The sequence below is a fragment of the Schistocerca americana genome, chromosome X (assembly GCF_021461395.2).
Source record: "Schistocerca americana isolate TAMUIC-IGC-003095 chromosome X, iqSchAmer2.1, whole genome shotgun sequence".
Classification (NCBI taxonomy): Eukaryota; Metazoa; Arthropoda; class Insecta; order Orthoptera; family Acrididae; genus Schistocerca; species Schistocerca americana.
The window spans coordinates 263,286,498-263,300,998 of NC_060130.1; the positions used below are offsets into that span (position 1 = coordinate 263,286,498).

The following is a 14,501-nucleotide window of genomic DNA, read 5'->3' on the forward strand; positions in this document are numbered from 1 at the left end:
GGGCGTTCTTTGCTAAACCTACAGAGCAATGTGCGTTTTGAGTGCTGAGCTGCCATTTTTGGGATACTACCAACCTTCAAGTCGTTTACCCAACTCTTTGGTGAACAGGATATTGGCAAGCTTGCTTCTCGCATAAGCGAAAGTCGCGTTGTATGATTTCTCCCACATCAGGTCGTCGAAGTCGATAGAACCACCTGTAAATCAGAACAAACTTGATGGCGTGGTTGACTTTTTAGTGAAATATGCTTTCTTTAATAAAGATTCTACACATTATAGTGGTGAAAATCTCTTAAGCAATACAGACATGTTGAAGTACTTAAAATAAACTTTCATTGCAACAATTTTACTAAGGAACAAATCCACAAATGGAAGGTAAAAGCATTAATAGATGAAGAACTGAAGTATAATCTCGGTTTCTCAGCAAAACTAAAAAAATTATTTTGTTCCAATACAGGAAAGATGTGATACACATACCTGTAAAATATATGTAGTTGCTTAAACCTCTAATCAAGTAGTTATTCGTAGTACACAAATAAGTAGGCGTTAGGCACTTATTTGGTGGTTTTTTATTTACAAAATGGATATTTCATTTGGTGGTATCTGGGGTTTATAAGCGTATATTCTACCATTCTGCGCATAGTTTGAGCTTATTATGTCAAACTGATACATCAAAAGTTGGCTGGGAATTACTTCTGCAATGTTACCAAATAGACCCTTGCCAAAATCTCGTTTGAACTGGATTCAGAGGGTCCATAGTTTCAACATGGTGGTACTTATAGGGTAGGAAGAAACTAAAACCTTTGTTTCCAGTCCTAATGTATTAACAAGAGGTGGCTAGTGAAGTTACAGACGGGTCGCGTTACAGACGTCATTTTAAGTGAAGGGAAGGCAAGAGGGCAGACTGAGAGTTAAATGGAGTTAAATGTTCTGTCAACGACAAAGTCCGGGGCGGGGGGGGGGGGGGGTGGAGAATTAAGGGACCGTATCCAATTCACAGAAACCACCCCGGCATTTGCCTTAAGTGACGTAGGCAAAATACGGAAAATCTAAATCTGGATGGTTGGACTGGGATCAGAACTACCGCCATCGCGAATGTGGGCCCAGTGTCTTTCCACTGCACTCAGAATCAGAAGAGAGTTTTGAAATACACTGGGGTGACAAAAGACATGGGACAGAGATATGCACATACACAGATGGCAGTAGTATCGCGTATACAAGGTGTAAAAGGGCAGTGCATTGGCGGAGTTGTGATTTGTACTCAGGTAAATGGAAATGCCGTGTGGCTAGGGCCTCCCGTCGGGTAGACCGTTCGCCTGGTGCAAGTCTTTCGAGTTGACGCCACTTCGGCGACTAGTGTGTCGATGGGGATGAAGTTATGATCATAAGGACAACACAACACCCAGACCCTGAGCGGAGAAAATCTCCAACGAAGCCGGGAATCGAACCCGGGTCGTTAGGTATGAGATTCCGTCGTGCTAGCCACTCAGCTGCCAGGAGCAGACCTGTGCTCAGGTGATTCATATGAAAAGGTTTCCGATGTGATTATGCACACACGGCGGGAATTAACAGACTTTGAACGCGGAATGTTAGTTAGAGCTAGACGCATAGGGCATTACAATTCGGAAATCGCTAGAGAATTCAATTTCCTAGGTCCGCAGTGTTAAGAGTTTGCCGAGAATACAGAAATTCAGGTATTACCTCTCACGCCGAGGGCCTTCACTTAACAACCTAGATCAGTGGCGTTTGCGTTGTCAGTGCTAACAGACTTGCAAAACTGCCCGAAAAACCACAGAAATCAATGTGGGACGTACGGCGAACGTATTCTTTAGGACAGTGTGGCGAAATTTGGTGTTAATGGGCTATGGCAGCAGACGGCCGTCGCGAGTGCCTTTGCTGACAGCACGAGAACGCTTGAAGCGCCTCTCTTGGACTCGTGACTTTATAGGTTGTACTCTAGACAACTGGAAAACCGTGGTCTGATCAGATGAGTCCTCATTTCAGTTGGTAAGAGCTGATGGTAGGGTTCGAGTTTGGAACAGACCCCACGAAGGGCATGCATGTCCAAAGGAGCTTTGTATCGTAATCAGAAGAACACAGAACTGCAATATCTTATTTATCTGCCAACACCGGGCAAGCGACTATCCAGTACAACGTCTGACCTTCACGGGAATATACGTAACGGATGTACGAGTTCAGATAATAGACACATGGTTGACGACATAGGGGTCTGGGTCCGGTCGTGAGTCGTGCATGGATAGCCAAATGGTAAGGCGACCGCTCATGACAAGAGGGAAATACGGCTTTGAGTCCCGGTCCGGCACACATTTTCATTGCCATTCCATTCTACAGCTGATGGTAGTCCTTATTCGTAATTGCGAATTCATTTGATGTGTTTTGTAACGGCAGTGGTCGCCGCAGGGCCTATTCCTCTGGACATGCATGCAAGTCCAAGTGAACTTTGTATCGTAATCAGAATAAAACAAGCACTTCAATATCGTATGGACATAAGTTGTCAACAGGGCACTGTGCAAGCTGGTGGTGCCTGTATAATGGTGTTGGCTGTGTTTACGCGGAACGGACTGCATCCTCTGGTCCAACTGAACCGATAATTGACTGGTAATGGTTATGTCCGGTTGCTTGGAGACAATACGCAGCCATTCATGGAATTTTTATGGACGACAATCGTCCTGTCACCGGGCCAGATTTGTTTGCGACTGGTCTGAATTACATTCTAGACAATTCTAGCGAATGATTTAGCCGCCCAGATCGCCCGACACGAATGCTATCGAACATTTATGGGCAAAATTGAGAGACCAGTTCGTGCACAAAATCATGCAACAGCAACACGTGCGCAATTGTGGACGGCTATAGAGGCATCATGGCTCAGTATTTCTCCAGCGGACTTCCAACGACTTGTTAAGTCCATGCCACGACGATTTACTTAACGATCGTCTTTAATGGAGCTGGCAGTTAGAATTGTATCAGCTTGGCATTATGAAGATTTTGCCGCGTGAAATAATTTTACGTTGATTCTGCAGAATTCAAGTAGCAGGCTTCGAATATTTCTCTTATTTACCACTGTAATACCATACCCGCATCCCAGCTCAAAAATGGTTCAAATGGCTCTGAGCACTATGGGACTTAACATCTTAGGTCATCAGTCCCCTAGAACTTAGAACTACTTAAACCTAACTAACCTAAGGACATCACACACATCCATGCCCGAGGCAGGATTCGAACCTGCGACCGTAGCAGTCCCGCTGTTCCGGACTGCAGCGCCTAGAACCGCACGGCCACCGCGGCCGGCTCCCAGCTCACTAATGCACTCTACAGCTGTGATGCGTGACCCAGAGGTGGCCAATTCGAGTTATTAGTAATACCTGATGTTGCCAACAGTGGACAAAAACGATCTTGTAGATGGTTTAAAAATATTTTTAAAACTTGTACATCTTTTTATAATTGTCTGGATCTCAAATAATATATTATCTTAACATTTAATAGTTTCAGGTTTTTATACAACCATCTTAAGATCATTCAGATCATTCATGATAAAGTAGTGAGTCAGCATATGGAATAAAGATGCACTGTAACATTTGTGTAACTTGGTACAAGTTCATCCAAGAGGCAACTTTGATAAAATGCTGGCTATACAAACATGATAAAAGGCTGATCCTAAACCGTCAAGTTTGACCAGCATAGGATACCTACATGTAATGTGATCGGTTTTCATAAGTTGACATTTGTAACGATGAAGTCTAAATATTTTATTCTTGACTGCTATTTTATTAAGCATAGTTTACGATCAGCCTTTTATCTTATTTGTATAGCCTGCATTTTATCAAAGTTGTCTCTTGTATGAGCATATAGCAAGTTTTGTATGAGCATATAGCAAGTTATACAGATGTCGCGGTTCATCTGTATTCTACGTGTTGACATAGTGCTTTACCATGACTGAACTGAAGTTGGTTGTATGAAAAACAGAATCTAGTTATCAAATTTTAAGATAGTGTATTTTTTTTAAAAAAGTAAACGTCTAATTATGGTGGTTGGAGACATTTTCGTCACTCGAAGGAGAAAATATGGTGTAAAATTTGATATTACCAGACTGTATGTCAATATCGTGGGCTAAATTTCAAATCTATCCATGACGTATTATGATTTGAGGGCATATGACGTTATTGTAACGTTATGCCCGATTAGCCCCTTTGTTCTATTTTGGAGTGGTGGGCTATGTGCCAGGATCGAATTTCGTCGTCTCCATTTCTTTGTTTCATACTTATAATCGTCCATAATTAGACACACACATTATAATATATATATATATATATATATATATATATATATATATATATATATATATATATATATTGAACTACGATTCAAATATCTAATAAACCGGAGAGAAATTGACAGTGCAGTTGGTGTCTAAGATTAGAATCCTGTCGCGCAGCTATCTCGACTTTTACGATAGTTATCCTGGAGAATGTTGACTCGCTTACACATAGCCATCTAAATTTAATTAATTGGCTGTCATACAAAACAGGATAACTTGCTTCCATTTGAAGAACATGGTCAATGCATTCTTGTCTCAGGTTGATGGAGAAGCAACAAATAGAACCGAGCAAGAATCTAAATTTGTGAACGTCCAGTTTTTTTTTTTTTTTTCGTGATGCAGATGCAAGGCTTAAGAGGGCACATAGTAATCCGGAAGACAAGAAGGAAGTAATTTCTTGCTGCAGTGCCGTCACCTGGGCAGCCAGATAATCTCGTTTGCCCGCGGGTCTTACGTAACACGTCCCACATACGGCCCATGGCGGAGCGCTATGCTGCCTCTACATTGGTCGTTTGAGAAACGGAAGTACATCTTCGATTTCCTGCAGCACCTCAAAATTATAACACGTAAATGTAAAAAGGACTCTCGACCACACTCTTGTAAAATTCATTTTGTGGCTCGAATTCAGAGAAACAGTATCTGAGGCAATTGAGAGATTTATACCAAATAGAGTAATAAAAGATGGTGCTGATACCCCATGTTACACAAAATAGGTCGGAACACTGTTGCAGAAGCACCAAAAGAAGCACTCCAAATGTAAAGGAACACAGTCTCCAATACTGACGATGTTTTACTGAAGCTCTAAACTTAGCACGGACCCCAGTGTGAGATGCTTTTAATAACTTCCACAACGAATCTCTGTCTCGAAATCTGACAGAAATTCCAAAGATATTCTTGTAGTATGTAAAGTACACTACCTACAAGACGCAGTCAGTACCTTCACTGCGCAATTCCAATGGCAATATAACCAATGACAGCGCCACTAAAGCGGAGTTATTAAACACAGTTTTCCGAAATATCTTCACCAAAGGAGACGAAGTAAATATTCCAAAATTCTATCGAGAACAACTGCCAACATGAGCAACTTAGAAGCAGATATTTTCGGTGTAGTGAAGAGGATTGAATCATGTTTATACAATAACCCCCACACACAGCAATCATATATGTCCGCTCGCTTGAAGAAAGATTCGTACCAAAGAGTGGAAAGCTGCACAGGTTGCACCAATACTCAAGAAAGGGAATAGGAATAATACGCGGAATTATAGATCCCTATCACTAACGTCGATCTGTAATATAATTTTGGAACATATACTGTATTCGAACATTATGAATCACCTCGAAGGTAACAGTCTATTGTCATAGTCAGCACGGATTTAGAAAATATTGTTTTTGTGAAACTCAGCTATCTCTTTATTCTCACGAAGTAATGAGTGCTATCAACAGGGAATCTCGAATTGACTCTCTATTTCTAGACTTCCAGAAGTGTTTTGATACCGTTTCTCACAAAAGACTTCTAATCAAATTGTATGCCTATGGAGTGTCGCTTCAGTTGTGCGACTGGATCCGAGATTTCTTCTCAGAAAGGTCACAATACACAGTAAATCATCGAGTAAAACAAAATTGATGTCTGGGGTTCCCCAAGGAAGTGTTACAGTCCCTCTGCTCTTCCTAATAAACATAAACGGTTTAATATATAACCTAAGCAGCCCTCTTAGATTGTTTGCAGAGGACACTGCCATTTACCGTCTAGTAAAGTTATCAGAAGATCTAAACCAGTTGCAAAATGACTTAGACATTAATGGTGCGAATAGTGGCAATGCTCTCAATAAGGAACAGTGTGAGGTCAGACACATGTGTACAAAAAGAATTCAGTTACATTTAGATTACACAATAAATCATAAAAATTTAATGGCTGTCAATTCGACTAAATACCTGGGAATTACAATTACGAAAAATTCATTTGGAACGACCGCTTAGATACTGTTGTTGAGAAGGCACACCAAACACTAAGTTTTAACGGAGACGATGAAACAGGTTTACCAAAGACTGCCTACACTACGCTTGTTCGTCCTCTGCTAGAGTACTGCTGTGTTGCACGTGATCCTTACCAGATGGAACTGACGGAGGACATCGAAAAAGTTCAAATAAAGGCAGCTCGTCTTGTATTATCACAAAATACGGGAGACAGTGTTACAGTAATGATATGCAACTTGGTATGATAAACATTAAAACATAGGCGTTTCTCGTTGCGGCAAGACCTTTTCACGAAATTTCATTCACCAACTGTCTCCTCTGAATGTGAAAGTATTGTACTGTCGCCAACCTAAGTATGGAGAAGTGTCATCATAACAAAATAACAGGACTCAGAGCTCGTACTGAAAGATTTAAGCGTTCATTTCTTCCACGGGCTGTTAGAGAGTGGAACAGTAGAGAAGTAGTTTGAAGGTGGTTCGAAGAAACCTCTGCCAGGCACTTACGTGCGAATTGCAGAGTAGCCATGTAGATGTAGATGTAGAATACGGTGTAGGAAACACACTGGCATTCAAAACAGCTTCCGGACGTATACGGACGGATAAATACACTCATGCTCATTAAGGATAACTGCAGAATGTGGTGCCGCACAATGTGGCACTACACAAAACTGGCGCTAATAGCGTTGGCACACAGGGAACACACACGACACAGATCTGTAAGTCCACGGTGTTGGTGGTAAGTTGAGAAGACCGTCCCGAAACACATGTGCTACAAAACGCCACTGTTTCCTGCGCATGTACCCCGACATCAATATGGGATATAACGACCATGCACACGTACACAGGCCGCACAACGTGTTGGCATACTCTGAATCAGGTGGTCGAGCAGCTGCTGGGGTATAACCTCCTATTCTTGCACCAGTGCCTGTCGGAGCTCCTGAAATGTCGTAGGGATTTGAAGACGTGCAGAGATACGTCGACCGAGAGCATCCCAGACGTGCTCGATGGGGTTTTGGTCTGGCGAACAGGCAGGCCACTCCATTCGCCTGATATCTTCTGTTTCAAGGTACTCCTCCACGATGGCAGCTCGGTGGGGCCGTGTATTATCATCCATCAGGAGGAAGGTGGGACCCACTGCACCCCTGAAATGGCGGACATACTGGTACAAAATGACGTCCCCATACACCCGACCTGTTACACAGTTCCTCTGTGAAAGACATGCAGGGCTGTACGTGCACCAATCATAATCCCACCCCACACCATCAAACCACGACCTCCATACAGGTCCCTTTCAAGGACATTAAGGTGTTGGTATGTGGTTCCTGGTTCACGCTAGATGAAAACCCGGCGAGAATCACTATTCAGACTATATCTTGACTGGTCCGTGAACATAACCTGCGACCACTGTTCCAATGACCATGTACTGTGTTCTTGACACCATGCTTTACGGGCTCTCCTGCGACCATGGATCGGTGGAATGCACCTTGCAGGTCTCCGGGCGAAGATACCATGTCTGTTCAGTCGTCTGTAGACTGTGTGTCTGGATGTCTGGAGAACTATTCGAGTGGCTGCGGTAAGGTCCCGAGCAAGGCTACTTGCAGTACTCCGCGGCCGTCAGCGGGCACTGATGGTGAGTTATCGGTCTTCTTGTGGTGTTGTACTCTGTAGACGTCCCGTACTGTAGCGCCTGGACATGTTTCCTGTCTGCTGGAATCGTTGCCATAATCTTGAGATCACACTTTGTGGCACACGGAGGGCCCGTGCTACGACCTGCTGTTTTTGACCAGCCTCCACTCGCCCTAGTATTCTACCCCTCATAACGTCATCAGTATGTGTTCTTTGAGACATTTTCAACACATAGTCACCATTAGCACGTCTGAAACCTTCTGCACACTTACTCACTGCACCGTACTCTGACATGTACCAACACACCTCTGCCTATGTGGACTGCTGCCAGCGCCACCGTGCGACGACCGCGGGTCAAATGCACCGCATGGTCATACCCCGAGGTGATTTAAACCAGGAAACTGCCCACCAGAGCGTTGTTTCACCATGTATCAGCATGATGAGAATGAGTGTACATGTCCTGTACACACTCCTGGATATTGAAATAAGAACACCGTGAATTCATTGTCCCAGGAAGGGGAAACTTTATTGACACATTCCTGGGGTCAGATACATCACATGATCACACTGACAGAACCACAGGCACATAGACACAGGCAACAGAGCATGCACAATGTCGGCACTAGTACAGTGTATATCCACCTTTCGCAGCAATGCAGGCTGCTATTCTCCCATGGAGACGATCGTAGAGATGCTGGATGTAGTCCTGTGGAACGGCTTGCCATGCCATTTCCACCTGGCGCCTCAGTTGGACCAGCGTTCGTGCTGGACGTGCAGACCGCGTGAGACGACGCTTCATCCAGTCCCAAACATGCTCAATGGGGGACAGATCCGGAGATCTTGCTGGCCAGGGTAGTTGACTTACACCTTCTAGAGCACGTTGGGTGGCACGGGATACATGCGGACGTGCATTGTCCTGTTGGAACAGCAAGTTCCCTTGCCGGTCTAGGAATGGTAGAACGATGGGTTCGATGACGGTTTGGATGTACCGTGCACTATTCGGTGTCCCCTCGACGATCACCAGTGGTGTACGGCCAGTGTAGGAGATCGCTCCCCACACCATGATGCCGGGTGTTGGCCCTGTGTGCCTCGGTCGTATGCAGTCCTGATTGTGGCGCTCACCTGCACGGCGCCAAACACGCATACGACCATCATTGGCACCAAGGCAGAAGCGACTCTCATCGCTGAAGACGACACGTCTCCATTCGTCCCTCCATTCACGCCTGTCGCGACACCACTGGAGGCGGGCTGCACGATGTTGGGGCGTGAGCGGAAGACGGCCTAACGGTGTGCGGGACCGTAGCCCAGCTTCATGGAGACGGTTGCGAATGGTCCTCGCCGATACCCCAGGAGCAACAGTGTCCCTAATTTGCTGGGAAGTGGCGGTGCGGTCCCCTACGGCACTGCGTAGGATCCTACGGTCTTGGCGTGCATCCGTGCATCGCTGCGGTCCGGTCCCAGGTCGACGGGCACGTGCACCTTCCGCCGACCACTGGCGACAACATCGATGTACTGTGGAGACCTCACGCCCCACGTGTTGAGCAATTCGGCGGTACGTCCACCCGGCCTCCCGCATGCCCACTATACGCCCTCGCTCAAAGTCCGTCAACTGCACATACGGTTCACGTCCACGCTGTCGCGGCATGCTACCAGTGTTAAAGACTGCGATGGAGCTCCGTATGCCACGGCAAACTGGCTGACACTGACGGCGGCGGTGCACAAATGCTGCGCAGCTAGCGCCATTCGACGGCCAACACCGCGGTTCCTGGTGTGTCCGCTGTGCCGTGCGTGTGATCATTGCTTGTACAGCCCTCTCGCAGTGTCCGGAGCAAGTATGGTGGGTCTGACACACCGGTGTCAATGTGTTCTTTTTTCCATTTCCAGGAGTGTAGTTTCGAAGAGCATCTTCTACCATTCTTTCTGCAAAATGGTGGCACGTTCAGCTAGCGGTGAGGAAGGTGGGTAGCCATCATTCACACTTCTAACCAAAGTAGACCAAAAAGGCTCAATAATACTGTAGTGGTCAGAGGAGATGTGACAATTCATCCTTGTGTTCACAAAACCAATCCTGGTCTATATGAGCTGAGTAAACGGGGATCTGATGCCATGCAACAGAGTATCACCACTGGGGAACAAACACTTTACCATGGGATGGACATGATCAGCCAGAAAAGTGTCATAACCCTTGGGGGTAATGCATTCTTGCAGAATAACGATGGAGCCCATGCAATACCACGATATGACTGACCAAATCATCACCGAATCATCAACTGAAACATGGTTACACCCTTGGAACGTTAACGCGGCCAGATGTTGGAAACAGTGTGAAACATAGCTCATCCGACCAAATAACATTCTTCCATTGCTCTTTAGTCTAGGCTTGATGTCTTCGGCAGCATGTTTTCCTGTTAAGCGCATTTGCATCGCTGATGAGTGGTTTTGAAATTCCAGCTCGCCCTGAAATTCCCTGAATATGAAGCTCCTATCGTGTTGACAGGGTTAGCAACTACAAAATTCAATACTGCAGTGGCTTTTGCAGCTGTCGTTCTCATATGCTTCGTCACAATCCTTTTCGATGTCCATCCGTCACACTCCCATAGTTCACACTTTCGTCTCCGTTGTGATTTGGCGGATAATGTTCTCCGCTTTCCCTGTATGCGTAACAAATCTTCGATGCGGTGCCTCTTGCAGCTACAAACACTTCGGGTTCATTGGTTCTGACAATGACAAATTCTTGCAACATACTGAGATCTTTGCACAGGTGCCGTTCATGGTCAAACACAACAGGGCTACCTGTAGACTTGGCTAGCATCCGTATTTATGTTCAAGTATACATTTCTTGCGGTGCTCCATATTTTTATCCAAACACTGGGCGAAAATTGTAAGGTATGTCATAGCAAATGGTCTAAACTTTGATGTCACCCAGCCAACAGAAAAGTTTCGGAGGCAGAATTGGTTAGCGAAGGTCATTTGCTGCTGGGACAACATGCTCATCTATTTAGCATAGACTATTTGCTTTGTGACAATGACATGGGCACATTGAACGACTTCTTTCCGCCTTACAGTAAGATGGTTGCTGGCTGTTTGCCTCTGCTTCACGTATGTGATTGTGCGTTACATGTCAATTGAGATAGTGGAACTATTGATTTCTAACCGCGAGATACACTACTGGTAATTAAAATTGCTACACCACGAAGATGACGTGCTACAGACGCGAAATTTAACCGACAGGAAGAACATGCTATGATATGCAAATGATCAGCTTTTCAGAACTATTTACAAGATTGGCGCCTGTGGCGACACCTACGACGTGCTGACATGAGCAAAGTTTCCAACCGATTTCTCATACACAAACAGCAGTTGACCGGCATTGCCTGGTGAAACGTTGTTGTGATGCTTCGTGTAAGGAGGAGAAATGCGTACCATCACGTTTCAGACTTTGATAAAGGTCGGATTGTAGCCTATCGCGATTGCGGTTTATCGTATCGCGACATTGCTGCTCGCGTTGGTCGAGATCCATTGACTGTTAGCAGAATATGGAATCGGTGGGTTCAGGAGGGTAATACGGAACGCAGTGCTGGATCCCAACGGCCTCGTATCACTAGCAGTCGAGATGACAGGCATCTTATCGGCATGGCTGTAACGGATCGTGCAGCCACGTCTCGATCCCTGAGTCAACAGATGGGGACGTTTGCAAGACAACAACCATCTGCACGAACAGTTCGACGACGTTTGCAGCAGCATGGACTATCAGCTCGGAGACCATGGCTGCGGTTACCCTTGACGCTGCCTCACAGATAGGAGCGCCTGCGATGGTGTACTCACCGACGAACCTGGGTGCACGAATGACAGGACGTCATTTTTTTTATGAATCCAGGTTCTGTTTACAGCATCATGATGGTCGCATCAGTGTCTGGCGACATCGCGGTGAACGCACATTGGACGCGTGTATTCGTCGTCGTCATACTTGCGTATCACCTGGCGTGATGATATGGGGTGCCATTGGTTACACGTCTCGGTCACCTCTTGTTCGCATTGGCGGCACTTTGAACAGAGGAGGTTACGACCCGTGGCTCTACCCTTCATTCAATCCCTGCGAAACCCTACATTTCAGCAGGATAATGCACGTCCGCATGTTGAAGGTCCTGTACGGGCCTTTCTGGGTACAGAAAATATTCGACTGCTGCCCTGTCCAGCACGTTCTCCAGATCTCTCACCAATTGAAAACGTCTGGTCAATGGTGGCGGAGCAACTGGCTCGTCACAATACGCCAGTCACTACTCTTGATGAACTGTGGTATCGTGTTGAGGCTGCATGGGCAGCTGTACCTGTACACGCCATCCAAGCTCTGTTTGACTCAATGCCCAGGCGTATCAAGGCCGTTATTACGGCCAGAGGCGGTTGTTCTGGGTACTGATTTCTCAGGATCTATGCACCCAAATTGCGTGAAAATGTAATCACATGTCAGTTCTAGTATAATATATTTGTCCAATGAATACCCGTTTATCATCTGCATTTCTTCTTGGTGTACAAATTTTAATGGTCAGTAGTGTACATTGCGGTCTTGTTTAACGCGGGACACGTTAGGGCTTTGTTCGAGTTCACAACTTCGTTAGAACACGTGGGAATCAATATCCAAAATTTTACCCCGTCATCCGAGGTTTCTGGTTTTTATCTCGTTGTTCCACTCATCAAACTATAATGCAGGCGTTAACGCTAATATATCATTTTCTTTGTCGATTCTATACGGATGACCATGTAAAGGGATGTAGTCTGTTGTCAAGGATTTGCATACGAAAAATGAGATTTTTGTTTCCGATTCCTGAACAACACATTAAGTGTATGGATAAACTAGGTTTCTTACGATCTTACTTTTCATTCCCTCATCTTGATCCAGCCTTTATTGCATTCCATGTCTCTACATACGTTCACGTAAGTACTACGTTTTCGAACGTGCTACATTCGCTTTAAAGACATTTACAGCTGAGATGGAGTAAATTGCCTTCAGCAATAATGGCATTTTCATTTTAAATCGGTAAGCATGCGACAGCATTCGCTATCTGGAACACAGAGGTGTCAAAACTCATGGGACAGCGAAATGTACATACATAGATGGCGGTAGTATCGCGTACACCAGTTATAAAAAGCCAGTTCAATGGCGGAGCTCTCATTTTTACTCAGGTCATTTATGTGAAAAGCTTTCCGACGTGATTATGGCCGGACGACGGGAATCAACAGACTTCGAACTTGTAATGGTAGTTGGAACCAAATGCATGAGACATTCAGTTTCGGAAATCGTTAGGGAATTCATTTTGCCGTGGTTCACAATGTCAAGGGTGTGCTGAGAATACCGAATTTCAGGCATTATCTCTCACAACGGACAACTCAGTGGCCGATAGCCTTCACTTAATGACCGATAGCAGTGGCGTTTGCGTAGAGTTGTCAGAGCTAACAGACATGAAACACTGCCCGAAGTAACCGCGCAAATCAATGTGGGACGTACGAGGAACGTTTCTTTTAGGACAGTGCGGCGAAATGTGGCGTTAATGAGCTACGGCAGCAGACGACCGATGCGAGAGCCTTGGATAGCAGCACGACATCACCTGCAGCGCCTCTCCTGCACTAGTGACCGTATCGGTTGGACCCTAGACGACTGGAAAAACCATGGCCTTGTCAGATAAGTCCCGATTTCAGTTGATAGGACCTAACGGTAGGATTCGAGTGTGGCGCATACCCCACGAAGACATGGACCCAAATTGTCAACAAGGCACTGTGCAAGTAGGTGGTGGCCCAGAATGATGTGACCTGTGTTTATATGGAACGGACTAGGTCCTCTGGTACAGCTGAACCGATCATTGATTGGAGACCATTTGCAGCCATTCATGGACTTCACGTTCCCAGACAAACATGGAATTTCCTGCCAGCTTGAAACTGTGTGCCGGACCGAGACTCGAATTCGGGACCTTTGCCTTTCGCGGGAAAACGCTCTACCCACTGAGCTACCCAAGCATGACTCAGGACCCGTCCTCACAGCTTTACTTCCGCCAGTACCTCATCTCCTACCGCCAAAACTTCACAGAAGCTGCGAACCCTGCAAGAGTAGCACTCCTGGAAGAAAGGATATCGCCGAGATATGGCTTCGCCGCAGCCTGGGGTGTTGCTTCAGGAATGAATTTTCACTCTGCAACCGAGTATGTGCTAATATGAAACTTCCTGAGAGATTAAAACTGTGTGTCATTCCGAGACTTGAAGTCGGGACCTTTACCTTTTGTGGAAGTAAAGCTTCGAGGAGGAGTGGTGAGTTGTACTCGGGTAGCTCAATCGGTAGAGTAATTACCCGCGAATGGCAAAGGTCCGAACACCGAGGCTCGGTCCTCCACACAATTTTAATCTGCCAGGAAGTTTCACTTTGCAATTATTTCTATAGAGGCAGTTTTGCTCAATATTTCTGCAGGGGACTTCCAACGACTTGTTGAGTCCATGTCACTTCGAGCTGCTACACTACGCCGTGCAAAAGGAGGCCCTACATGATGATAGGAGGTATCTTATGCCTTTTGTCACCTCAGTGT

The 14,501-nt window shown here is 45.6% G+C and overlaps 1 protein-coding gene across 2 annotated transcripts in view; it reads right to left on the reverse strand.

Moving 5' to 3' along the window:
• LOC124556078 (retinol dehydrogenase 13-like) overlaps positions 1-14,501 on the reverse strand; it is a 205,148-nt gene that overhangs the window by 57,946 nt on the left and 132,701 nt on the right. For both annotated transcript variants that reach the window (XM_047130104.1, XM_047130105.1), the window contains exon 5: positions 75-194. In XM_047130104.1, coding sequence (XP_046986060.1) covers positions 75-194 — 120 coding nt within the window. The remainder of the gene's footprint in view (positions 1-74; positions 195-14,501) is intronic.